We start from the raw sequence: 27801 nt of genomic DNA, 5'->3' as shown, positions 1-27801 counted from the left end.
GCATTACCCATACAGACGTGAAGATAAAATTCCCATGAACCAAGTAAAGCACGTGTCTGTGATCCCAGTGCTATGGAAGGAGAAAGACGAGATGCCTGGGATGTTCAGAACCCAGATAGCCTGGTGTCCATAGTGACAAACAATGAAGAGATCCTGCCTCAAGGTGGATGGTGAGGACTTACACTCAAAGTTCTACTCTGAGTTCCACATACTATAGCACAAAAGGATCTGTATACACACTCATGAGGACACACACATACTCACAGATCTCATACACACACACACACAAATATCAACATTTCGTATCATGTAACAATCAATAAAAACCATACCAAAAAAAAAAAACCCTATGGACAAGCTTACTGACACATCATAGTTAAGAAAGGAAATGTCCACAAAATGACAGTCTCACCTTTGTCTGGGTGAAGAACTGAAATAAAATTCACACCAAAAGGCAAGATGGAGTTAAAAGGCTAAAATGTTAAATCCAGAGAGACGATCCCTTGGTTTAGGATTCCACTGAAAGCAAATAATTCTAATGGTATTCTACCAGTATGAAATTATATTATGAAATCACTTCAGAAACCAACCCTAAGCTCAAACTAGTTGACCCAATAGCAAAGAAAAGAAAGAGGACTTGCTTAGAACACTGCATTTGACCTCTCCTCCCTTGAAAGTACCCTACATGGTAAAATAAAACCAAAGCAAACAAGAAAACAAACAAAACAAAGACTTACTTAAATTTACCTATTCTGACTGTCAATTTAAATCAAGCCTACTTAACCTAAACTCCCACGTTAACTAAAAAAAAAACCAAAAAAAAAAAAAACCAAAAAAAAAACCTTGTTTGCTGTTACTAAAGGAACAACTTATAACTATTTTCTTCTGGTTACTTTTACTCAGATAATCATTAGCCCATTTATTGATACAAACGATTTTTCCCTAGTAGTGCTATTGGATAGCAGGACAGAATTAAAAGGGAACATCAAGACAAAAATGCCGATGAAAGTCACTCTTAAGGTAGAGAAAAACTGCTTTTGTTTTGAAGTGACACCGGTTACCTTTTCAGTGTGTGTACAAGAGCACCTCCAAATGGACAGAAGGGTGCATGCTCCTATATGTGCTAAATGGGAGACAGTTTCTTTTGTTAACAAGGAACATATTTTGTGAGCTTTTCTAGAACTGTAGTTTATAACAGATATTTAGAAAATATTGTTGGCTAGTAATCAAATAACGTGACATCTGAATTTTTCTAGCAAGATGAATAATACTATATATACTCATTGCTCAACTGCCTTTTTGAACACATTTTTTTTTCTTTCAAGTGTTGTTGATTCTTGGAACATCACTTGTAAGATGAGTTTAAAACATGCTAGGTATATAGATGTATACATATTTCTTTTAGTTGAACAATCGCTTCACTGTTAGCAGCAGATAGGATCACAAGCACAAACTTATCACATGGCCATGGTCATAAGACTCTCTGATGAGATTGTGACCACTTCCCTTGCACACATACTTGTCCTCCTTCCTGAAGGTATCGACCTTAACCTTCCTTTCTGCTTGTCAGTGTTATCTGCATTGTGTCTGGGGTTAACCTATTCCTCCTAGCCAATAGCATCTCTATGTTGATGGTGGACCTCCCTTAAAGCATATCTTATCATTTTAATACATGGTAGCTGTTCAGATAAGATAAATTTAAGAAAAATGGATTAACATACAATCATACACATTTATGGGGTTCCAATGAAATGCTTAAATATATGTATACAATATGTAATTATGAGACCAGGGTAACTGGAAGATCTATCACCTCATAAACTTAGCATTTGTATTTGTAGCCATTTGTAATCTTGTCTAGGTATTATAAAATACACAATTAAATGTCAACTATCATTACCTTAATGTGCTATAGAATACTACAAGTAATTTCTGTTAATTATCTACTGATAGCTTATAAGCATTTTATCTCCATGCTTGGATTCTTGTTCCCAGAGTCTGGCAGACATGATGGCAGTACCAAACAGTACTTTACAAGATGGCTTAAACTAATATGAAACACTTCATCTTTTGCTAGTAAAATCAAATACTAAAGAGTATGCAACTGAGTTCCATAACTTTTAAAAGGAATAATAACAAAAACAGCAACATACGGTGTAAGGGTACGTAGTGTCTGCTTCTCTTAGCTTGTGCAGAAGAATGTGGCTGTGGTACAGGAACCCTGCAAAGGATACAAAAATAAAGATAACCACAAATTATAAAAAAGAGACTTAGATGGAAAAAATTCCATTTGAGTCTATTCAAAATTTATTTTAATTCAATACATTTCTTAAAGTAATACATTAAATATACATATAATTACCAAAATCCATATATGATATAGTTCAAAACACTGCAATGGAGCTAAATTTTATTATAAACGAAAACATTTAACTTCATTATATATCAGCTAAAGATGGAAGCACTTTTATTCTCTTATGGGAAACTTCAAAATGAGTTCTCATGTTTTCAGCAGTTTTATAAAACAACCTTTCTTACTCTCCTCCTTCATACTATAGTCTGTTCGTTTCCTACTACTGCAGATCCATGTTGATTTCCTTCAGCAAGGAACTGCTCTCTGCATCTTCTGCTCTATTAGCTCTTGTTTGTCTTTTAAACTTTAACCCAGTTATTATTTTCTATAGAATCCTCCCCTCATTTTTAGTCAGGGATAACAGATCCTTTTGTATGTTGAGACAGTACCAGAATAGACAGAAAAAAACAGTGTTGTTGGATGCTGTCCTCTGGGCATGACATGGTCATTGCCCTCCTGAACGATCAGCAGCTGGTATTACTAAAGATAGCACAAGACTGGGCTCACTGATGTTCCTTCATAGAGGGAGGAGGCTGAAGAGATCCTAGCCCTTCCCAAAATTCTGTAAGCAGTTAACAGTTGCTAGGAAGTGGGGCGGTTCTTCAGTGGTGTAGCTGCTTATAAGTTCCCCATATCCCAGTAAATGACCCCTTACCCATGCTCTTGTAAACAATCCTAATCAAACCCATTGATGCAACAAGCTGGGCCTGGGAAGAATCATTACTTTGGGACAGATGTTTGTTTATCTACCCAGAAAATGTTTACCCAACACTTGGCAACTTAATCCAAGATACAACAGAGATAAACATAAGGAGAAACACCATTGCTTCTGTTGTGGGCTAGGAGACATACACAATGAAGCTAAGCCATCTGAGGGTGGAGTGTCTGTGTGGAGAACCCTGGCATGGTTGTCCTTCCTGGTGGGGTATGGAATGGTGTGCCTTCCTGTTTTAGTAGCCCTGGCACTGTCCCTGCTATGGGTGAAATGGCATGCCACTTCACCCATGTATTGGAAGGTGGGGTTCCCCTGGAGAATTCCAGAGTGACTGCTTTTCTTATGTGGTATGGAATGCAAAACTCCTTGATGGATGGCATCTATCATGTGAGATGTCCCTTAAATGGCTGATGAAGGATATATTACAATCCACAAAAATAACATATATGGGACAGGGTCTTATGTAAGCTGGGGTGTCAGTCATGTGCCCTTTGCTCCGGACAATAAGGCAAGTAATTGAGTTCAAAACTAGAATGACTGCATATGAAATGAAGGAAATGTAAGAAAACCATGTGGATGCAATCCCCTGCACTAGCCACTGAATTAGCAGGAAAAATAAAAGATAGAGGGAGAAAGGGGAGAGCTAAATAGGATAGAGGAATTGGCTTGCCATTTCTTACTGGGACATGAAGAAAAGAGTACCAATTATATATGTGCAAATAGCCTCTCTTGGGACACCTAAACTTGGATTCCATGGGAAGAATTGGACAATGAGGAGGGTCAAAATGAGACAGACATGATGCAAGATACCTCTCAGATCTGACCTTTAGTACAGAGAAAGGGAAAACATGAAGATTACAGAGGGAGCTTAATAATGATCCAGTAAAGTGAACTACTATAATCAGGGAACAGCCTCACTATGAACTATACATCTTTCTACAGGTCAAAGGCTACATAATGAGGGAAATAATTCTCTGATCAACTGACTTATAAGAACCCTTAGAGACACTTGATTATCACTAGTTGATGTCCCCATGAACATCAAGGACCAGAAGACAATAGAAGGACCAGCACTAATGACAAAAATGAGGAGACACAAGCAGTCATTCGTGTGAAGTTCACTGGGCCAGATAGGATTGCATTCACAGAACAGCCAAGGAAGGGGTTGATTCAACAGGGACCTAGGGACTAGAATGGTGGCTTTGCTGAACCCCATGGTGGCACACAATTTTTGAGAGCAGAGAGACTGAATGACTTAGCTTGGTATCTACATCAGGTTTCTAAGGTGCTAAAGCACCGAAGAGGACTTAAGAAAGGCAAAAGCAGACTAAAGTACTTTTCCAGGTCACTCAAAAGTGAATGTGGTAAGATGTGGGTTAAACCAGTGTTTCGAAGAAAAAGCGTGACAGGAAGCCAAATTCAATTATTGTGAGCCCTGAGAGTGTTTTAATGCCTGAATAAAAGATAATGAAGGCATAGTGATAGAGCAATGCAGGCGAGCAAGACCGCGCTTGTCTCAGGAGTGCAGTTAGCCTCCAGAACAGCACACTTGTCTTCTGTAAGAAAGGATGCCAGGAGTGAAAACTGTTTGTCCAGCTCAAGGCCCTCTCAGGTGTGGTCAACAGAAAAGCCATCAACCAACTGAAAGTTGGCCAGATGCAAGGGGTATGTGAGGGAACAGTAGGCAGTCTTGACCCTGGGTGAGTCAGAGCAAAGAAAGCCAGCTCTGCCCTATGGCTGGAGCTAGGGATATGCGAAGCATCCCTGTGGCAGCACCCCAAGATGAGGTAGTGGGATGGCTCATTGAGAATGACTGTGGATTACAGAGGGCTGGTGAAAGCAGTGTCTCCCATCTGTGCCACAGAATCGCAATTGTTTCAGATGTGATGGAATCCTTTCTTGCTATATCTACTTTCTTCACTTTTGCCTTAACTTCTCGCTTCTGAGATAAACAGGCCTTTGTTCGGAATGGTAGGTGGTGGGCCTTCAATGATCTTGCTCACACTTTGCAAGACAATTCTGCGTTGTAGACGCTATAATGCTAACCACGGAGAGTTTTGTAGATTTAGAAAAGCATTCTGAAATCCATTAAAGCACACCTGAAGGAGGAAGGACAGAAGTTACATATCTTCTAGACTTCAACATGTAGACAAATGAAAATAGACCCATATCTATTACCATGCACAAAACTCAGGTCCAAATGGATCAAAGACTTTAACATAAAGGCAGCCACACTGAACATTATAGAAGAGAAAGTGGGAAGTACACTTGAATGCATTGGCACAGGAGACCACTTCCTTAATATAACCCCAGCAGCACAGACACTGAGAGAAACAATTAATAAATGGGACCTCCTGAAACTGAAAAGCTTCTGTAAAGCAAAGGACATGGTCAACAAGACAAAACGACAGCATACAGAATGGGAAAAGATTTTCACTAACCCCACATCATACAGAGGTCTGATCTCCAAAATTTACAAAGAACTCAAGAAATTGGTCATAAAAGAACACATAATCTAATAAAAAATGGAGTACAGACCCAAACAGAGAACTCTCAACAGAGGAATCTAAAATGGCTGAAAGACACTTAAGGAAATGTTCAACATCCTTAGTCATCAGAGAAATGCAAATCAAAACAACTCTGAGATTCCATCTTACACCTGTAAGAATGACCAAGGTCAAAAGCACTGATGACAACTTATGCTGGAGAGGTTGTGGGGGAAAGAGAATACTCCTGCATTGCTGGTGGGAATGCCAGCTGGTACAGCCCCTTTGGATGTCAGTATGGTGATTTCTCAAACTATTAGGAAACAACCTTCCTCAAGACCCAGTAATATCACTTTTGGGTATACAACCAAAGGATGCTTAATCGTGCCACAAGGACATGTGCTCAGATATGTTTATAACAGCTTTGTTTGTCATAGCTAGAACCTGGAAGCAACCTAAATGCCCTGCGACTGAAGAATGGATAAGGAAAATCTGGTTCATTTACTCAATGGAGTACTACACAGCAGAAAAAAATGACAGCTTGAATTTTGCAGGCAAATGGATGGAGCTAGAAAACATGATTTTGAGTGAGGTAACCCAGACACAGAAAGACAATTATCATATGTACTCACTCATAAGTGGTTTGTAAACATAAAGCAAAGAAAACCAGATCACAAATCACAATCCCAGAGAACCTAGCCAACAATGAGGACCCTAAGAGGGACATACATCTAATCTACATGGGAAGTAGAAAAAGACAAGATCTCCTCCGTAAATTCGGAACATGGGCACCTTGGGAGGGGTTAAAGGGGAGGGGAGAGGCCGGGAGGGGAGAAGAGAAAAATGTAGAGCTCAATAAAAATCAATAAAAAAAGAAAGTGTGCTACTTTTACACAATGGAGTATTACTCAGTGGTAGAAAAAACAATGACACCGTGAAATTTGCAGGCAAATGGATGGAACTAGAAAAAAAAATCATCCTCAGTGAGGTAACCCAGACACAGAAAGACAAACACAGTATGTACTCACTCAGAAGTGGATATTAGATGTAAAGCAAAGGATAATCAGGTTAAAATCCACAGCCCCAGAGAAGTTAGGTAACAAGGAGGACCCTAAGAGGGACTCATGGATTCCCCTGGGATGGGGAAATAGACGAGATCTGGGTAAACTGGGATTGGGGCTGAGTAGAGGGGAATGGGTTGGTGGAGTTGGGGGCAGGACAGAGGGGATGAGTAATAAAAGAGCTATCTTGATAGAGGGGTCCATTATGGGGTTAGGGAAAAATCTTGGTGCCAGGGAATCTCCCAGGAATCCACAAGGATGACTCCAGCTATGACTCCTAGGAATAATGGAGAAGGTACCTGAACTGGCTTTCCCCTGACAGCAGATTTGTAACTACCCTAATTGTCAACAGAAAGCCTTCATCTGGTAACTGATGGAAGCAGATGCAGAGATCCACAGCCAAGCACTGGGCCAAGCTCTGAGAGTCCAGCTGACAAGAGGGAGGAGGGATTGTATGAGCCAGGGGGTTAAGACCATGATGAGGAATGCAGAGACAGCTGACCTGAGCTAATGGGAGCTCATGGACTCTGGACTGACAGCTAGGGAGCCTACATAGGACCGACCTAGGCCCTCTGCTTCTGAGTAACAGTTGTGTAGCTTCCTCTGTTTGTGGGGCCCCTAGCGGTGGGTTCAGAACCTGTGCCTGCAGTATAAGCTGGCGCTTTGGAACCAATTTCCCATGCAGGGATGCCTCATCCAGCCTGATGCAGGGGGAGGAGCTTGGTCCTGCCTCTGTGTGTGATATGACATGCTTTGTTGATTCCCGTGGGAAGCCTGCCCCTTTCTGAATGGAGGAGCAGGGGGAGGGAATGGGAAGAGAGGAGGGAGGGGAAACTGTGCTTGGTATGTAAAATACATGAAAAAAATTAATTAAAAAGAGGAAAAGAGGTTAGCTATTTGAGGGCACTGGGGTATGGGAAGGATTGGAAGGAGAGTTACCTGGGAGAGACAGGAAAAAGGAAAGGGAGAGAAGAAAGTAATGAATTCTATTTTAATTTAAAATTTATTAAAAAAAAGAATGTAAGATACAGAGGACTGAGTGGAGGATTGTGGAATATTGTCCTTCAGATATGGCTGCCCATTGCTCTCTTGAGCTTTCAATCGATGGAATTACTGCAGGATTGCTACCCAATAATTGTTCTACTAATGTTCAGTACTAGACGGTAGGGGCAGAGGTTCAAAGGGTGGTATTCATGAAGTCACAAGTCTACCTAAGAATGTCTAAGAAGTTATCAGTTGGCTGGGAGGAGAGGGTTTTTTTCTTCAGTGTTTAATGAATTACAAGCAACCCCTTACACATGTTCCTGTAAGTAGGCCTTCACTTATCTCCCTTCCTGTAAGAAACCCTAACTAAACTCACTGGTTCACCTAGAAAGAGCTAACTGATAATTCGTTTAATCTACTGTTGGTGCCTTATATGGGGTGAACAGATGTTTGTTCATCGACCAAAAAAGTATCCATCCAACAAATGTCTATCATAACAAACAATACTTTACTCAGATTACAGGTTTGTAAATGAATATAGTGTTTAAGATTAAGTTTTCTATGAGAACACTGACTATATTTAGTTTTGTAACACCATATAGTAGTTGCCAAACAGCTGTTTATTGAACAGAAATGGATAAAAGGGGAAACATCTTATATTAAAGGAAAGGAAAAATCACAATTTTATAAAGAAATATTTCAGCCAGGCCGTGGTGGCACATACCTTGCTTTTAATCCCAGCACAGAGGAGGCAGAGGCAGGCGGATCTCTGTGAGTTTGAGGCCAGCCTGGTCTACAAGAGCTAGTTCCAGGACAGGCACCAAAGCCACAGAGAAACCCTGTCTCGAAAAAAAATAAAAAACAAAACAACACAAAAAAGAGAAATATTTCCATTTGATTCTTGCAACAGTTTGTGATGAGGAAATATTGCTTCATTTCCAAAATTAAAGGAAACAATAAACACTATTGTTATTTTCGTTGGGTGCCCCTCTCCAGACGTGGAAGGTAACTCCCTATTCCTGAACACACCATGTACTTCAGATATAGGGCTCAGAGTTCGCTGAACTGAATCTAACTTGAAAGCCTCCTGCCTGAGGACTAGCTTTCATGGTACCAGAAGGCCCCATTCAAGCTTCCAAAGGAGGGAGGCAACCAACAGCCCTATCCAGCTATGTTGTCTATGAAACAGAGCAATGACAGGCATGGCAGGATAACTCTAAAGGGATAGTAGTGGCTTCAATACCTTGGCAGTAACCAACAGTTCTCTAATTGGACTAAAGACCTGCTTGCCAAGTGAGAAATCATAACTGGTACTGGAAACCTAACCCAGGGTGTTGTGGAATATTAGTTGAAGATGTGCTACATTTGTTTGTGCTATGGAACATGTGTTTTTTATGCTACAAAGACAGGTTGCATTCTTTTATGTTGCATTTGTTTAACTCTGTGAAGCTATGCTATTTTGCTTGGTTAAAACACCTGATTGGTCTAATAAAGAGTTGGATGGCCAATAGCTAGGCAGGAGGTAGGATAGGCAGGGCTGGCAGGCAGAGAGAATAAATAGGAGGAGAAATTTGGATCAAGGAGGAGACGTAGAATAGGACTCCAGGAGTCAGTCACCCAGCTATACAGCAAGCCATGGAGTAAGAAGTAAAGAAAGGTGTACAGAATAGAGAACGATTAAAGCCAGAGGCAAAGGGGAATGGGATAATTTAGGTTATGAAAAGTTGCTTAGAAATCTGGCATTCATAAGTAAGAATAAGACTCTGTGTGTTTATTTGAGAGCTGGTTGTCGGGTCCCAAAAGAGCAAAGAATAAGAAAAAACCCAACTACACCAGGACCAGTGAACTCATGGGTCTTTGAAGAAAACCTACAACCGCCATTCTGCTAAGCTAATATAATATGTAGTTGCATTATATAAATAAGTTGTGCTTATACCCAAATGTAAGTGTAGTCCTCACCCCATAACAAAGAAAACTCTCTTTGGGACAGTTGGACACCATTATAGAAAACCACAACCAATAAAAATGTACAGTTGTGGAGTCCAGTCCTAATGAATATATCTACAAAACTCTCCTGCACCCAAGGCTCATGGTTCATTGCAGAATGGTTGGAAAGACTGCAAGAGCCAGCGGATCAAGGAGTTTACTGTGAATTGTGTCTCCCAGTAATGTCAAAAGCTACACTCATAAAGTCTCATCAGCAGGATTGCTTAAATGGGAGAATAAGGACAGCAAGACTAAACATGCCAAAGTGGACAAGGGAAAGCCCTGGAGGCGGAGAGTGGGAGAAATAGTTCCTCCAGAGAAAAGCATACAAATTTGTTATCCCATACCAAATGGTCAGCCCTGGAAACAAACATACAAGCAACATTACAGAGACTGAGCAGGTTGTATCTATGCATACACACATTCATATATGTATGTAACAATTAATGAAAGGAGGTCTTGAATTTGAAAGAAAGCAAAAAAGGAGTATATGGAAGGCTTTGAATAAAAAAAGAAAAGGGGGAAATGATGTAATTATATCATAATTTCAAAATTAAAATAATTAAAAACTAAAAATAATTTAAAAGATACAGAAATGTCATGTTACATTATACTGCTCATTTTACTTTATCAGTGTATTTCTTTAGTCTCATTATGTTCTTAATTCTTATAACTAGTTACTAATGGACTATAAAGGAGCATCCATGAATGATGAAAGCAACATTTGACGATAAAATTTTAGCAAGATATATTTTATGTTATTAATTTTTTGTTTTCTATTTTTTCGAGAAAGGCTTTCTCTGTGTAGCCTTGGTTGTCCTGGGACTAGCTCTGTAGCCCAGACTGGCCTCAAACTCCCAGAAGTCACCCTGCCTCTGTCTCTAGAGTTCTGGGACTAAATGCATGTGCCACCACTGCCTGGCTCATGGTATTAAATTTTAAATTAGTGAAACATATTATTTCTACAAATGATTAAGAAAACAAAACTCCCAGAGAACCTAAAATAAATAAAATAGTTAAAATGCACCTGCTTTGCAATCCGCAGTATATATTGCATATATTTATAAAAATGTTGATTAGAAAATGCCTGTTTTCCATTGTTTAAGCCAGCCAATTTGGTTGTATTCTGATGTAAGAGTCTTAATAAGCTAGTACATGTTTTGGTATTGGGATATGGGATGCTGTTATGACACATAGCTCCCAGCTAGTAAAGAAAAGAGAGGCTATAAATTTGAAAGAGGGGGTACACATGGAGGGTTTTGAGAGGGGAAAGGAAAAGGGGAAATGACGTAATTATAATGTCAAAAATTAAAACTATATTCTAAGTTAAATCTGAAATGTGTAATAGAAAAAGTCTAGAATTCCATGGAGATGTTTGTAGAAATCTAAAGTTCAAAGGAAAGCCTCACTGGGCTCAGGATGAGAAGTGAGATGCAGAAATTCCTTATCTTCTTAGACAACACTGTTATGAACCAAACGTGCCTAGGAATACAGACATGACAAGTTTTTCTGCTAGAGCTTCAGACAGAAATAAAAAGTGTGTTATTGAGAAGGTGGTCCTTCTTATGCAGTCTCAAATGGCTTGCTCATACTCTATTCTGTGTGCACGGAAAGTTGACCTTAAAGGTGGTGAACCTAGACATTTAGCTGAGGGTATTTCTAATCAAAATGTGTGTGGGGGGGACACCTTGGACTCTCTTTCCTATTTAGACTAAAATATACAAAGAGTGATACCCAATGGAGGGGGAATTGTCAAGGAAAAGAACCCCAAAATTCAAATATTTGGGAAACAGCCAACCTACAAATATAAAATGGAAGGAAGTTTGCTCTGGACAGATCATCAAAGGTATGGCTGGCAAACCATCTGCTCAAAGATTTGTCTTGTATGAAAAATAGTTGTGCAGTAGGATAGCTCTGTTGGAAAAGTGCTCTCCACGCAAGCATGTGGCTCTGATTTCTCTCCCCAGAACCCACATAAAAAGCCCAGCACAGTGTCATGCGCTAGTCATCAGAGTGTTGGGGAGGCAGAGATAAGCAGCCCCCGTGTGTTGTCTGGAGAGACAGAGTAGCCTAGTTGGCAAGTTCCAGGCCAATAAAGATGAGGCTCGAAAAGCAAGGTAGATAGCTTCTGAGGAGTAATCCCCGAGGCTGTCTTCAGGCCTTCACGTGCATATGCACACATGAGGAAATACAGATGTATGAGAACACACACACACATTTGAAATTATGACTTGAAGATGATCAAGTTCAGAAAAATAATCAAGACAAAAGATAAAAGCATAATATTTTATCTCATATGCAGTGTGTGTGTGTGCGCGTGCACACATGTGCATATATGTACAATAAGATTATTTGGGGAATGGAAGGGGACTAAGAGAAGTGAAGAGGTGTAGATGACAGAAGATAATGAGAAAAGAAAGATAAATATCAAGTTTATTTCATATATAATAAAGATTTATGCACACATACACACATAAACATTAGAGCAGAAGTGGGCTAGACCATCTGATGAGGAGAGAGATCAGCGAAGAGGATAAGAGACAGACAGTAGTTAGAGGGCCAACATGAGTAAAGTATACGTATGTACATGTATAAAGATATCATAGTGATAGGCCATTTGGGGGTCAGGGAGAAACCTGGTGCCAGGGAAACTCCCAGGGATCCACAAGGATGGCCCCAGATAAGACTCTTAGCAAAGCCAGGCGCTGGTGGCACATGCCTTTAATTCTAGCACTCAGGAGGCAGAGGCAGGCGGATCTTTGTGAGTTAGAGGCCAGCCTGGTCTACAAGAGCTAGTTCCGGGACAGGCTCCAAAGCTACAGAGAAACCCTGTCCCGAAAACAACAACAACAACAAGAAAAAAACAAAACAAAACAAAAAAACCCAACAACAAAAAATCAAACCAAACCAAAACAAAACAACAAAAACAAAAAGACTCTTAGCAGTTAGAAAGGGTGTCTGAACTGGCCATCTACTGTAATCAGATTGGTGACTGTCCTAATTGTCGACAGAGAGCCTTCATCCAGTAACAATGGAAGCAGATGCACACATCCACAGCCAAGCCCTGGGCCGAGCTCCTGGAGTCCTCTTGAAAAGAGGGAGGAAGAATTGTACTAGCCATGGGGGAGGATTGTACTAGCGGGGGGGGGGGTCAAAGTCATGACAGCAGAACCCACAGAGACAGATGACCTGAACTAATGGGAGCTCACAGACTCTGAAATGTCAGGAAGGGAGCCTGCATGGGATGAACTAGGCCCTCTGCATGTATGTGACAGTTGTGTAGCTTGGTCTGCTTGTGTGGCTCTTAGCAGTGGGATCAGGACCTGTCCCTGGCCTTGAACTGGTTTTTGGGAACCTATTCCTTGTGCAGCTTTGCCTTGCCCAGCCTTGATGTAGGGGAAGGAGCTTGGTCCTGCCTCAACTTGATGTGCTATGCTTTGTTGACTCCCATGGGAGCCTGTCCCTTTTGGAATGGTGATGAAAGGAGGAGCAGATGGAAGGGTAGATGGAAGATGGGGGAAGGTAGTGGGAGGAGAAGGGGGAGGGGAAACTGTGGTCAGTAGTAAAATAAATGAAACATTTAATAAAAAAATATTGTATGAAGTCCATTATTTTGTACGCTAATTAAAATTAATATGTGGTTGGAGAGATGGCTCAGCAGATAAAGATGATTGCCACCAATATTGATGACCTGAGCTTGATCCCCAAGACCAACATGGCAGAAGGGAAAAAAAGAACTCTTGAAGGTTCTCTTCTGACCTCCATGTGTACACCATGGCATGTGTACACATACACAAGTACACACAGTACATAAATATATGTAATAAAATTAGAAATTAACTTTAAAAGATTACACTTATGATCAGAGATCCAATCAACCATCAAAATAGAAGGTTTGCGTGTTTAAAAAAACCAGAGGAAATACAGACAGAATGAAATGAAGAAAAGATATCAGACTTCTGGGATTCTGCAGGCAGGAAATAAGCTATAAAAGAGAAAAAAACTTTCTACAAAGGATTCCGGTAGCACAGGAAATAATCCAAAGGACTGCCAAGTGGGAATACATGAGCTTAAAAGTATTCTGAATAACAAAAGAAACTCTGAATAAAGAGCCAGCCTACAGAACAGGAGAAAATCTTTGTCTTGTATAGTTCGTACAGGGGCTCAATATCCAGAATATATAAAGAACTGTAAAAATTTATCACCTGAATCCAAAACTTTTTATCAATAAAATAGTTTTCCAAAAAAGAAATGCAAATGGACAATAAATATTTTAAGAGTGGTTAAACATCCTTAGCCATAGGAGAATTTAAAACTACTTTGAGGTGAAATGTCATCCTACTCAGAATGGCTACCATTAAGCAAACAAATGGCAGCAAATGTTGGTGAGGATGTGAGGGGAAGAGAGTGATCCTTATTAACTTATAAACTGCTGAGGAGCATGTAAACTGGTGGAACCACTATAGAAAGCAGAGTGGAGGATAGTCACAACTCAAAACACAAATGTTATACCTGAGCTATACCATTCTGCACATATACCCAAAGGACTCTATATCCCGTCACCAAGATATCTGCATATATATGTTTACTGTGTCACTGTTCACAACAGCTAGGAAATGGAATCAGATCATATTTTCATCAGCTGATGAAATATGAATTATGAAATTTCTTCAGCTGTAACGAAGAGTGAAATAATGAAATTGTTATAGAAAAATGGATGAAACTACAAAGTATTACATTAAGTGAAATAGGCTAGACTCAGAAAGGCAAATACATTTTCTCTTTTACACGCAGTTCCCAGATTTTAGTGTGTGTGTGTGTGTGTGTGTGTGTGTGTGTGTGTGTGGTACAGGTTACAGAATTATATAAATGTGTCGGTAAGAAGGGGGAAAGATCTTAAGGGAGAGGAAAAGAACAAAAGAGGTGAAAGAAAACATGTGACATGAAAGAAAAAGAGGGGTTATAGGGATATGACAGGAACCAAGAGAAGGGAGAGGAAGCCAGTTAAGGCCTGCCAACAGACACAAAGTGGCATTAAAATCATGGGAAAAACCAACTTTTTGTATTGTTATTGGCATTTTGAGACAGAGTCACTTTATGTTGCCTTGGCTGGCCTGGAACTTGTGGTGTAGACCAGACTAGACTTCGAGTCACAGAAATCCATTTGCCTCTCCTCCTGACTGTTAGGATTAAACATGTGAACTACCATGCCCAGCTTCTAATCAGTTTCTTATAGATTTAAGCCCTGCTCCCCCAAATGGTTATGAAGATATTGATAGACAGGAATAGGTCCTAGGGGAGAACCAAGTACTGTTATACTGCTAAATGGATATGGAACACATAACACAGCCTCTCCCAAGGCTCCAGGATCATTGCAGAAGGATGGGAGGAGCTTCATGAGCCAGAGGCAGTAGATGGCTACAAGGAAGCCACATCTTCTGGACATACCAAGGCACCTGAACATATGATCTCATTCTGGCTGCAGCTGCATGTACAAAATATGTGCATTCCCAAATCATACCAAATCCCAGTATTGAGAGGGGAGTTGCATACACAACCCTAATCCTATCTGTAGGGCTATTGACAATTGTCAGATGATGGAAGAAGGAGAGACAGTCTCTAAGAGTGTAGCCCTGATTATGCTAACCAATTTTCAGTGGAAGACCACATGTCCAAGAATATTTGGGCAGCAGAAAATTGTCTTGAAGGATTTTTTTTGGGGGGGGAAGGAAAAGGTTTATTTCTGTTTCTACTTCAAGGTCACAGTCCGTCATTAAGAGCAATCAGAGAGGACACTCAGGCAGAGCAGGGACTTGAAGCAGAGGCTGCGGAAGAACTCTGCTTCTCGGTTTCTCACAGCCTCGTGATTACTGGCATTCTTATAGAGCCCAGGCCCAGGTGCCCCAGGGAACTGTATCCCCACACAGTGAGTTGGGGACTCCTACATGGACTAGCAATGAAGACAGTGTCTCAGAGCCACACCGACAGGCCAATCCCATCTTCCCAATTTCACATTTGAGTTGTTAAAGGACACAAAATGGATGGCTAGAGACATAAAGGAGTGAATCTGGGAAGAGTTGGGGGAGGGGTGTGAATATGATCAAAATATGTATCAAACAAGAACTAATAGAACACAGTATATATAAAAATACCACCATGAAATCCATTACTTTGTATTATAATTATAATTTTAAAACAGTAAAACAAATAAGTAGATGCTTATAAAAAGAAGAAAGGGCAAGAATGATCCTGAAAAGGGGGTATCACCTCATTGGTCCCAAAGTGTGGTGCAACCATGTAGGGCTGAGTGACTGAAGCTACCGTAGAGGCCTGGAAGACACAGTATTGATCCCCACAATATGTCTGAATTTCTTGAGAATCAAATGGAATTTGCTACACTAAGTTTTAGAGTGGTTTTGATCTCATAATTCCACCTTCCGTTCTAGTTTCTCTTTTTCGGAAGGGGAGCGTTTGTGCGAGTCCGGCCACACCACTGTCATCTGCATGGATGGATACCTTGCCTCTTTTCCGCAGTCAATTGTTGGAGAATTTTCACCAGGATGACCCACCTGGATTTTCTTTACATTGAGACTGGGAACTAGAGTTGAGGAAGGTGTGGGTTCAGAATTTTTAGTTTAATTTAGTTATTGTTTTTCTGAGTTTTTTCTTTCTTTTCTTTTTTTTTTCATTTTACATACCAATCCTAGTTCCCCCTCCCTTCCTTTCTCTTGCCCACACCTGCTCCTCAGAAAGGGTAAGGCCTCCTGTGGGGAGTCAACAAAGTCTGATATACCAAGTTGAGGCAGGACCAAGCCCCTCCCCCGTATCAAGGCTAAGCAAGGTATCCCACCATAGGGAATGTGCTGCAAAAAGCCAGCTCATGCATCCTCATTGCTTTTAATCCCAACACGCTGGAGGCAAAGCCTGGAGGATCTCTGTGAGTTCGAGGCCAGCCAGCCTGGTCAAAGTGAGTTCGCAGACAGGCTCTGAAGCTACACAGAGAAACTCTGTCTTGGAAAACAAAAACAAAACAAAGCAACAACAACAGCAGAAAGAGCGGAGGTTAAGGCTTTGAAGGGTTACTGTGATAGAGTGAGTGCTTTCGTGTGTGAAGTTCATGGATTCAGAGAGAGAGAGATGGGCAGAGTTCTGAACGCTGAATCTGCTGTAGTCATATGATGGAAGCTCTAACTCAGTACATCACAACGAGACCGAATTTGGAAACAGAGTGATTAGAGATGTGATTCATTAAGGTGAGATCATAGCCTTGCACAGCACTTCATGGCTGTGATTCCAGCACATGGGAGGCTAAATAAAGGAAGAGCTTCCAGGCCAGTCTGGCCTACATAATGAGATATTATGTAAAGAAAAGATGAATTTATACCAGACCAGAGTGTTTCCCCGATGCAGTATGAATGGTGTCCTTATAGAGAAAGGAAATTTAGGGGGTGCAGAGGTGGCTAGGTAGTTTAGAGCTCTTGTTCTTGCAGAGGAACTGGGTTTGGTTCCCAGTTCCCATACAGTGCCTCAAATTTATCTGAAACTCCAGTTCTCGGGGATCTGGCCTCCATGAGCAGCGGGCAAGCAAGTGGTACACATACCTACATGTATGCAGGTAAAACACTCATACGAAGAAAATAAAGTAAATATAATTTTTAAACGTGGAAAAGGAGACTGTCAGGTGCGGTAGCGAACTCCATGTGAAAATGAAGGCATATATGTCCATATAGCCAATGACTTACGGATTAGCAGATGGGCTTTGAATAATTCTTCTTTTTGCGCTGGCACTCGAAGTTGTAGGTGAAGACCGAGAATGCTGAGAGCCCTCTGACCTGTCATCTTGAGGTCTTTTGCTACCTCTTCCATAATGATGACCTTCTCTTCTAACCTCCTGAGAAGTTGAGGGCTGATTGTCAGTCTAAAACCAAGTGTTAGAAAAAAATGGTTTAAACAGACTCACAAAATGCTTTCTCTTCTGAAAAACTATACTTTCATACTTTGAAGAGTTGAAAAGAATGTTGTAATCATATTGCTTTTATACATATTGCTTTAATCTACTTAGTATTAAGTTTAAAGAAGATAAAAGTCCTCTTAGTCTATTGTAACTGACCAGACAGATTAAAAGATTATTTCCACATATACAGTAATACTCCTAGACATAGCTTTAAAAAAGGTGAACTAACCAGGCAGTGGTGGTGCATGCCTTTAATCCCAGCACTCAGGAGGCAGAGGCAGGCGGATCTCTGTGAGTTCGAGGCCAGCCTGGTCTACAAGAGCTAGTTCCAGGACAGGCTCCAAAACCACAGAGAAACCCTGTCTCGAAAAACAAAACAAAACAAAACAAAAAAGAAGGTAAACTAACAGGGAAAAATGAACTCTTGATGTTATGAACATTCAAGTATCAGTCTTTTCTAGTGACCATTTCTATTATGAGAGTTATTGCTATGTATTACAGAACAAAGGTAAAACTATCATTACAGATAAAGAAGTAAAATATTCCTCATGGAAGTTTTCCTGCTGCTTAGCCTAAAAGAAGTTAGCATAACAATTACTCATATATTCCATCTAGCCAATAAAGACATCCATAGCAGACTTGAATTATTTAGATATCAAAGGCAGGATCTTATGCCTTAAGAATGCAGAGGCTTGTCCCTTGCCCCAAAATGACAGAAAAAGGACATGAAATAGGAACAAAATTCAAATATTTTTCTCTCAGATTAAGAGTTAATACATAAAAGTATCAATGGCCATTATGACCATTGTGTTGTCAGAGATGTACTGGGAATCCTCTGGCACCATACCCGAAGTGCTTCTGATGCTGGGGCACTCTCAGATGAGTGGTTGTGGGGGATGTACTTTATAGCAGCGATTATCCCCTGAATTGCAATGCGCCTCTGCTCCCTGTACTGCAAGACTTCGGTCACCTTCTTCACTTCGCTTATAGCTGTCAAGAGCAACTCAGCTGCAAGAGAACAAGTCCCAGAACAAGGTAAGTTTGAAAGGGAAAATATGATTTAAAGCAATTAAAAAATTCAAATTAGATTTGTGATGTAGTTTTACAATGTGAACCTGCCATATGAACTTAATTTTGTGAGACTTTGTGTTTATATTTGGTATCCTCTTAAGTAATTTTCATAAAAATAGGCAAAATACATGTTATCATTCCAATTGTGATATGGGTTTCTAGTCTGGTCTTTATTGTAACAGAAACTATACATACTGATTATTATAAATTATGATAATTTATAGACCTTGGACCTATATTATAGGCCTTGCTTGGACTTGCCACAGGGCAGGGTGCCTTGTACTCTCTTAGGATTGGAGGGGGTGGGAAGGTGTGTGGAGGGAGTGGGAGGAAAGGAAGGAGTGGGAGGAGGGGAAGGGAGTGGGAGGAGGGGAGGGAGTGGGAGGAAAGGAAGGAGTGGGAGGAGGGAAGGGAGTGGGAGGAGGGGAGGGACTGTGAATTTGGATTGGTATTTTTTAAAGTAATAAAATAATAAAAAATAAAAACAAAATGTAAAAAATAGAGATCGTATTTCAAACTATATATTATTGGTTATTCACTGCCCAGAAAACACACTTTCATGATTTCAATCATATATAACATATTACTAACATAGGACACCCAAGAGGATAGCAACACATAGATGATAGCTCAGCATTTGAATGTTTATTGTCTCCCAAAAATGCAATTATCTCCAGCTTTAAAAATGAACACACATATCTTAAACTTTTGACTGCCCAATATCAATTCTGCTTAAAAGAAAATTAATGTTAATCTTCTCACCACGAATCCAATTCCAAATTCAATACCACATTTACTCTAGTATTACTTTTTATTTAAAATCAACACTCAATCGTGCTATATACAAGAGAAACATCACATAGCCATCAAGATCTGGATATCAGATTTGTAGCACCTCATTCAGATAACAACGTTCTTCCTATGTAATTTAATACAATAAGATTTCCAATGTCAGAGCTGATCTTAATGACATTAAATCATTGGAGGTGATCTCCACGATATTAAATCAAGATATCATCCCCAAGTTAGTCTTCCATCTTCTACATTCTCTCTCTGGTTTTTTAGTCTAATAAAATAAAAACATTAACCTTTAGGAGACATAACATATATTTTGTATCTATATTTGGACAACATTATTGTCACTAAGGTATGGTCCACATAGGCTCACTCCTGTAAGCAAAGGGAATATACATGACTAATAGAAATAACATATATTAAACTTGTAAAGTTAAATAAAGGAACTGACAATTATAACAATACCTCTAATCAAGCGACTGTACTTGGCAAATGTCTCTGGAACAGGTGGATAAGGGTAATAGCCACCAAAAGCAGTGTTCTTTACTGCTGAATCAGTCTTTGTTTTAATCCACTGCATACACTTTTTTACCTTGCTATCATATGCATACGGTTGGCCTCTGTGACCTGTTTGCAAGAAGGGAGAAATGCAAATAAACAAATATTATTTAAAAGATAAATAAAGAGGTCACTGAAATACATTGGGCAGAGTTTTTGTGAAAAGAATTATCATCAAAAGTCTCTCATTTTATATAAAAAATCAATTTTACTATGCATAATATAGCAATTTTACTTATCTAGTATGTTGCATATAATTATCCAATGTCAGTAAATACATCCTAAGAAAATCAGACATATCAGAGCTCAACCGGATTTAAAACCCAAACTGTCTATGTGATAATAAAAATCACAAGGGGGAAAACCCAACTTCATTCTAAATGGTTGGCATCTTCTGAAAAGCTGTCTTTTGATAACTTATTAACTTGATAGTATAGTGTAATCTCAGAATTAAAATACATATGGACATAGTTTGGGGTTTAAATTCATGTTCTAAGGCGGACTTTAAAATGTCACATTTATATTAGACACTGTCAATATTTACAGAATATTGATAAAGACATATGCTATACATTTCATAAAACTCTTGACAAACTCCTTAATTATCAGCATGGTAGCCTTCTGATCAAGAAATAATGACAAAAATGAAGTTTGTACATTTTAGCATACATACACACTTATATATTTCCCCTAAATACTTGTGATATGATGTTGTCTGAGTTTAAGGATGTGTAACCCACATATATAGAGGGTTCAATATATTTGTAGACAAACAATGAGGCTTATTTAGTTATATAAGTTAAATGTGAGATTTGGAGTCAAATTTTGACCCACATTTTTATTTGGTACAGTATAAAAATAATGTTAACTGAACACTTTGTTCTTTTGGCTAAGACCAAGTGTGAAAATCATGTGGTACTGAGCCTAACAGTCTTCAATGTAACAAGCAATATTTCTATTTTCTATATAAAGTAGTAATCGAAGTTTATCGAATGACACAAATGTAATTTTCCAATGAGCCATGAAACCACTTCCTACCAGCAGTAATACAGAACTAATCTATTTCATAAATCAAATACTGGTTATTAAAATATTTTACAGTCATAATGATGTCAAAATACAGCTACCCTGAAATCGAAAGTTATATGGTAGAAGTTAATATATACTAAATGGTTCTAATGAAAAGACAGTGTATTACATTTCCAATAGAAAGCTATAAAGAAGTACTCACCAGCAATAAAAATGCAGCTCTCACTTGTAGTGGTGAGGTGAAGCAGATTAGGTACTTGATTTTTATTTCTAACAACTCTCAACTGAGTACAAACAAGACATGTCACTGCAGAAAATGGAAAACACATATGAAATTGCATTTCCGTTCCGAAGAGGAGGATCTTCTGGAAATTCTCCCTAAGACTTAACAGAGGCAGACACCAGAAAGAACTTTTCCTACGAAGCCAATTTAGACTTACTAGGTAAATTTACCAGTGAGATGCCGCATTTTGAATGTTACCAGGTATCCTCTTGCTGCCTGTCCTTGGATCAAACCGGGATCTGATGGTACCTAGAATGTTCTTATTTATTTATTTATTTATTTATTTATTTATTTATTTATTTATTTATTTATTTATCTTTTTAAACCAGGGGTCTTTCCTTTGGAAAGTACAAAGACTACATTGTAAATGAAGCAAGTTGTTTATTGTGTAAGAATCATTCTAGTTGGGAACACCAATGTGAGTAGTTATCTATTGTGAAAGGAAACTTAGCTTCTTTCAGATACCTCCACTGATTCTAGTTGGGAACAGCAATGTGAGTAGTTTTCTATTGCGAAAGGAAACTTAGCTTCTTTCAGATACTTCCACTGATTTCCTCAATAAAATACTGACCCCTGCTCACTTGAAATCCTTCCATCAGAGAAGGATATGGAGTATTAATTTGTATTTGTTTATATGGGTGATTCATGTCTTAAATAGTTGCATTAATCAAGACTCAAGAGGGGATTTATATAACCTCTTAGTTTCTGTTCATCTTGCTAACCTACTTGATAGGTTACAAATGTGACTATAATGAGATTATAATGTCTTCAGACCTGAACTACTTTAAAACCTATCATTTTAAAACTACCCATGACATTATTCTGTTCTTGGGAACCTGCAGTCCACACCAGCCAGGGAATCAGGTAAGCAACCTTCATTCTTCTTCCTCTCCTCCAATTCCTATCCCCGCTCCCCGTTTTGGAGAACATCACCTGCTGTGGTCTCTCCTCCCTGCTTCATTCCCAGGGGTCCCCAGCAGATCCTGGCAACACACCCAGCTTTCCTCCCTCCTGTGAACCCCCTTAGTTTCCCCCTCCTACCCCATCCCCATTCCTGAGTGGCAAGTTCCCAATACCTAGAAACACACACTACCCAGAAACTCCAGGGGCAACACCTGGCAGAATCTCAGAAGCGTTCCCTGCCAGGCAACCCACAACAGCCACACATTCCGAAGAACCAGAGAGGGCAACAGAAACCAAGGAACAAGACATGCACCCAACAAACCCAAGACCAGACATCAGCATCTAAAATTATGATAATCACAAACCCAGATGCCTAGACACCAGTGTAAAAACACAATCAATAGCAGACACTATGTCTCCACTAGAGCTCAACAACCCCACACCACAGTAGGCCCTGACAGATGCAATGTAGCTGAAATACAAGACAAGGACTTCAAAGGAGCTATTATGAATATGCTCAATGACCTTAAGGAGGATATGAATAAATCTATTAATGAAGTCTATGAAAATATATATACAGTGGAATGAAATAAAGAAAACTGCTCAAGACATGAAAATGGAAATGGAATCAATAAAGAAAACCCAAACTGAGGGACAAGTGGAAATAAAATTTCATTACCCTAATCTTATTGGGTACTTCAACTCACTGCATGCTAAAATAATTTTGATTTTGTAAACTAGAACAATAATTAAATAAGTGTAAATTCATGTCATTATTCAAAAGTAGGTTTTTGTTTGAGAAAAAAATTTCTCCACAGCATAAGCATAAATTCATTTTCTATTGCTGCAATTGCTAGTTCTTCCTTCTGTAATAATGAAAATAAAGAAAATTCATTAAAGTTTTAAGAATGGTTTTAACTTTTTTACATTTTAAAAATCAATTAAGCTCATTTTTCGCTAATTTCAAACATGAATAAAATAGATTCCTATGACCCTCTCCCTACACCTTCTCTTTTCTATACTGCCAATAATTACATCAAGAAAACAATTTCGTGCCGGACGGTGGTGGCACATGCCTTTAATCCCAGCACTCTGGAGGCAGAGGCAGGCAGATCTCTGTAAGTTCGAGGCCAGCCTGGTCTACAAGAGCCAGTTCCAGGACGGGAACCAAAAGCTAGGGAGAAACCCTGTCTCGAAAAATAAAAAAAAAAATAATAAAAAAAAAACAATTTTGAGCCGGGTAGTGGTTGAGCATGCCTTTAATCCCAGCACTCAGGAGACAGAGGCAGGTAGATCTCTGTGTGTTCAAAGCCAGCCTGGTCTATAAGAGCTAGTTCCAGGACAGTCTCCAAAGCTACAGAGAAACCCCACCTCCAAAAAAAAAACAACAAAAAATCAGCAGAATTAATATTGTTTAAAAGCCTATACTACTAAAATCAATCTACAGATTTAACATGATCCCCTTGAGATTCTAATGTCATTCTTTACAGAGCTAGGAGAAAACTATTGCAAAATCTGCACGGAAGCATGATAGATCCTGAAAGGTCAAAGCAATCTGGAGCAAAAAAGTTATGCTGGAGGTATTACAAAATTGGATTTTAAACTATGCTAGTGCCATGATAACAAAAACAGCATTATATTGCCATAAAGTAGGCCCATAGTTCAGCAGTATAAAATTAAGACCAAGGCACAAATTTGTATAGCTACAGACATCTGAGTCTCAACATAGGCATGAAAATGTATATTACATTGAGAGTCTATCCAAACCCCATTCTGAATGCCTATCATCAAGGAATAAAAAAATAACAAATGTCGGTGAGGATGTAGGGATAAAGAAACAATACACTATTGGTGGGAATGTAAATAAGCCCAGTCACTCTGAAAATACATAAAGGGAGAACGATTCCTGTGTGATAACTACATATTTGTGTACACCATCTCAGAAAAACAAAACAAAGCAGAAAACCCAACAGAACAATTGGCATCCAAATAGGGAAGATCTGTTGAATAGCTACCATCATTAGGACTAAGACTTGTAACTACAGCTCATCTGTCTGAAAGCAGCGTGATCAGTGGTTTCTTTCCAGTATGGCTACCTTATCTCATGTGGTATAGGATGATGTGGTTCTTCGTGTAGGGGCAGTTGAATGCTCCTCACAATGGCCAAAGGACTCACGACTGAGGCTGAGTATTTAAGGGTGGAGTGTCATTGGGAGAAATGCCATAGTGGCCATGTCGTAAGGAGTAGCATGTACCTATAATGAATGGAACCCACAATGTCAATCAGTGGATAACCCCCAAATGACTGAGGGGATAGGAAAGATATTGCAATCCCCCAAAATATCAGGGATGGGATCACAAGCAGGCTGTGGCAGCATTTAGCAGCCTTTGTTGTGGGTAATAAACCATGCAACTGAAGTTCAGCTGTCTTCCTAGAAAGAGTTTGCCTGAGGGGGAGGGGAGGAAGGTATATGTGTTAGCTGGTGTGGTAGTGTGAATGTCATTGGCCCCATAAGCTCATATGGAATGACACTATTAAGAGATGTGGCTTTGCTGGAGCAGGTGTGGCCTTGTTGGAGGGAGTGTGTCACTGTGGGGGCGGCTTGGAGGTCTCATATATGCTCATGATACTGTCCAGTGTTTCAGAGCACTTCCTGCTCCCTGCGAAGAAAGATGTATTAGCTCTTGGCTTCTCCTCCAGCACCATGCCTACCTGCACACCACCATGTTCCTCCATGATGATAAGGGACTAAACCTCTGAACTGTAAGCCACCCAGTTAGAATTTTTCCTTTATTAGAGTTGCTGTGGTCATAGTGTCTCTTCACAGCAATAGAAACCCTAACTAAGACAGCTGGCAATTTTTCGTTTCATATAGTACGTAGCTTCGGTTGGCCTTAAAGTCAATCCATAATTAAGCATGACCTTGAACTTCTGATCCTCCCACCTCCACCTCACAAGTTCTTAGATCACAGACCCAGACCACCGCTCTCAGAGGTTTGCCATTTCTTAGAGTGCAGGGTGCATGGGGAAGAGAATAAAATTAGATCTGTGCGAAGGGTTTTTTCCTGGGAGCCAAAGAACTGGGGCTCATTGGAAGAACTAGATAGTGCAGAGGAAGAGAGTGTCTGACCTCTAAAACAAAAGAAGGAAAAGTCCACAATTCAGCATGCAGATGGAGCCTAACTAACGGCCCAGTAACAAGACTATGACAATCAGGAAATGTTTTGCCTTTGTGTGAATGGGAAAGACTTCTACACAAGAAATGAGAACTTCTTTGTCTGATGAAGAAGCTTTAAGACAAGGGGGAAGTAGGATCAGTCTGAGTGCTGTGGAAGCAGAGACCGAGCAATGTAATTATTCCTCCTCGCTTGAGACAAAAGGCCACGTAATGTGAGAGAAATCATTATCCTTTTCTGACAGGCCCGTTCATAAGAGTCCTTAAGGATGCTTGGTTATCACTGGCTCAGGTACTGTCTTAGTTTGGGTTTTTTATTGCTGTAGAGAGACCCCATGACCACAGCAACTCCTATAAAGGAAAACATTTAATGAGGTGGCTTACAGTTTTAGACATTCAATCCATTGTATTCATGGTGGGGAGCATGGTGGCCTGCAGGCAGCTGTGGTGCTGGAGCTGAGAGTCCTACATCTTGACTCAAAGGCAACAGGAAGTCAACTGACTGTCACACCGAGGCAAGTTTAGGAAAAAAAACCCTCAAAGTCCACCCTCACCATGACATACTTGCTCCAACAAGGCCACACCTCCTAAGAGAGTCTAAATGGACTCCCTTTGGGGGCCATTTTCTTTCAAACCACCACAGGTGCCTATAGATGTAACACATAGAAAAGATAGAATTAGAGAGAGTCGGGCATGTATGTGAGGGGCAGGGTTTTGGTGCTCAGTTACCAGGCTGGAAAGGACTGTGTTCACAGCTACTCCTTCAGGGAACTTAGGGAAGTAAAAGGCTTTAGTGAGTTACTGGGTGCCGTGGTATGAGGTGATCTGCTGAACCTGAATGACTTAGACCACCATGCAACCTAGGCTATAAAACATGACAGTGATCAGGATGGAATGAGGAAAACAAATAGAAGACAATAGGGCCTGTCTGAGTCCCTCAACGCCCTTTAAAAATAAACTCAGAACGAATCAAAGCCCTTAATGATAAGTCCCGAAACTACGAAAGAAGCAACACTGTAAGATGTACAAGCATACAATTACTTTCTGAATGGCGACCCAACAGCTTCACAAATAATAGCCAGAACTGGCAAAGGGGATTGAAGTCGATTTCATAGCTTCTGCAGAGCTAAGAAAGAAAATACCAGAATGAAGAGATAGTATGTGGGAGCCTAGCCAGTTTGGATGCTCATTTTCCTAGACCTAGATGGAGGGGGGAGGACCTTGAACTTTCCACCTGACTGCTCTTTGGTCTGGAGAGGGAGGGGGAAGGGAGTTGGGGGAGGGGAGTGGAGTGGGAGGAAGGGGAGGGATATGGGAGGATGGGAGGAGGCAGAAATTTTTTTCCAAGAAAAAATAAATAAATAAAGAATTGCAGCAAGAAAAAAAAAAGAAAAAAAATCAAAGAAAATATTACCAGCTAGCTATTTTTCTGACAGAGAATTAGTATCTGGAATATATGGAGAACTAAAAAAAAATCCATGTCAAAAGAACAAGTAATGTGATGAGTAAAAGGGAAACTGAACCGAATGCACACTTCTCAAAAAGAACAAATGGGGGGTCGGGATGCAGTCAGTCGGCAGAGGGCTTCTCCAGCACTCAGGAAGCCCTGGCCTTACTCTCCTGCACCACATAAGCTGGGATGCACAAGATACTCTTTTTAGAGAGAAAAATAGCTACAAATGGTTGGTAAATGCACAAGAAAGTATTCAACATTCTTAGCCATCAGGAAAACGCCATTAAAGAGCACACTGAGATTCCATCTCAGCCCAGGCAGAGTGGCTACAATCAAGAAATCAAAAACAGTCGATGCTGGCAAGGGCGTATAGTAAAAAGCAAATTGTAAACAGTGCTGGCCAGAATATAAATCGTCCAGAAACTATGAAATTCAGTATCGAGTTTCCTCAAAATCCTGAAACAGAGCTTCCTGGTTCAGTCATAAAACTACTAGGTTGCCATCTGAAGGAATCAAAGGCAATATAAAAGAAATGCCTGAATACCCATGTTTACTATTGCATCATTTGCGATAGGCAAAATATATAAAATTAGCCTAGGCACCCATTAATAGGTTAAGTAGAAGAAACTATATATGTAAAGTTTAGCCAGGCATAAAGAATGAAATCATGTTATTTTCAAGAAAATGGATGAAGAATTAGGGATTACCATGTTAAGCTAAATAAACCAGACTCAGAAAGGCATGAATCAGGTTTTCTGTCACTGGAAGAACCCACACATTAAAAAAGATAAGAAAGTAGGAAGGCCACTATTTGGGAAAAGTAAGAGGACCAGCAGGAGGTGGGCTGGGAAAAGGGGAGTAGTGCACTGTGATTTAAATCCTAAGCCAATGTTCATGAGTGAGATTGGCCTGTAATTCTCTTTCCTGGTAGAGTCTTTGTGTGGTTTTGGTATCAGAGTGACTGTAGCTTCATAAAAGGAATTTGGTAATGACT

General features: G+C 39.9%; 1 protein-coding gene across 1 annotated transcript in view; it reads right to left on the bottom strand.

The window, feature by feature from the left end:
• The window catches only part of Radx (RPA1 related single stranded DNA binding protein, X-linked), a 77536-nt gene that overhangs the window by 26907 nt on the left and 22828 nt on the right, over positions 1–27801 (bottom strand). Inside the window, exons 7-11 of the mRNA XM_050124021.1 lie at positions 21195–21299; positions 19871–20032; positions 18387–18547; positions 17328–17503; positions 2154–2221 (exon numbers count right to left, since the gene is read on the bottom strand). Coding sequence (XP_049979978.1) covers positions 2154–2221; positions 17328–17503; positions 18387–18547; positions 19871–20032; positions 21195–21299 — 672 coding nt within the window. The remainder of the gene's footprint in view (positions 1–2153; positions 2222–17327; positions 17504–18386; positions 18548–19870; positions 20033–21194; positions 21300–27801) is intronic.

This window comes from Alexandromys fortis, unplaced genomic scaffold (genome assembly GCF_014885135.2).
Source record: "Alexandromys fortis isolate MF-2015 unplaced genomic scaffold, M_Fortis_MF-2015_v1.1 scaffold_195, whole genome shotgun sequence".
In the NCBI taxonomy this organism is placed as follows: Eukaryota; Metazoa; Chordata; class Mammalia; order Rodentia; family Cricetidae; genus Alexandromys; species Alexandromys fortis.
This window is presented reverse-complemented; position numbering and strand designations above follow the sequence as displayed.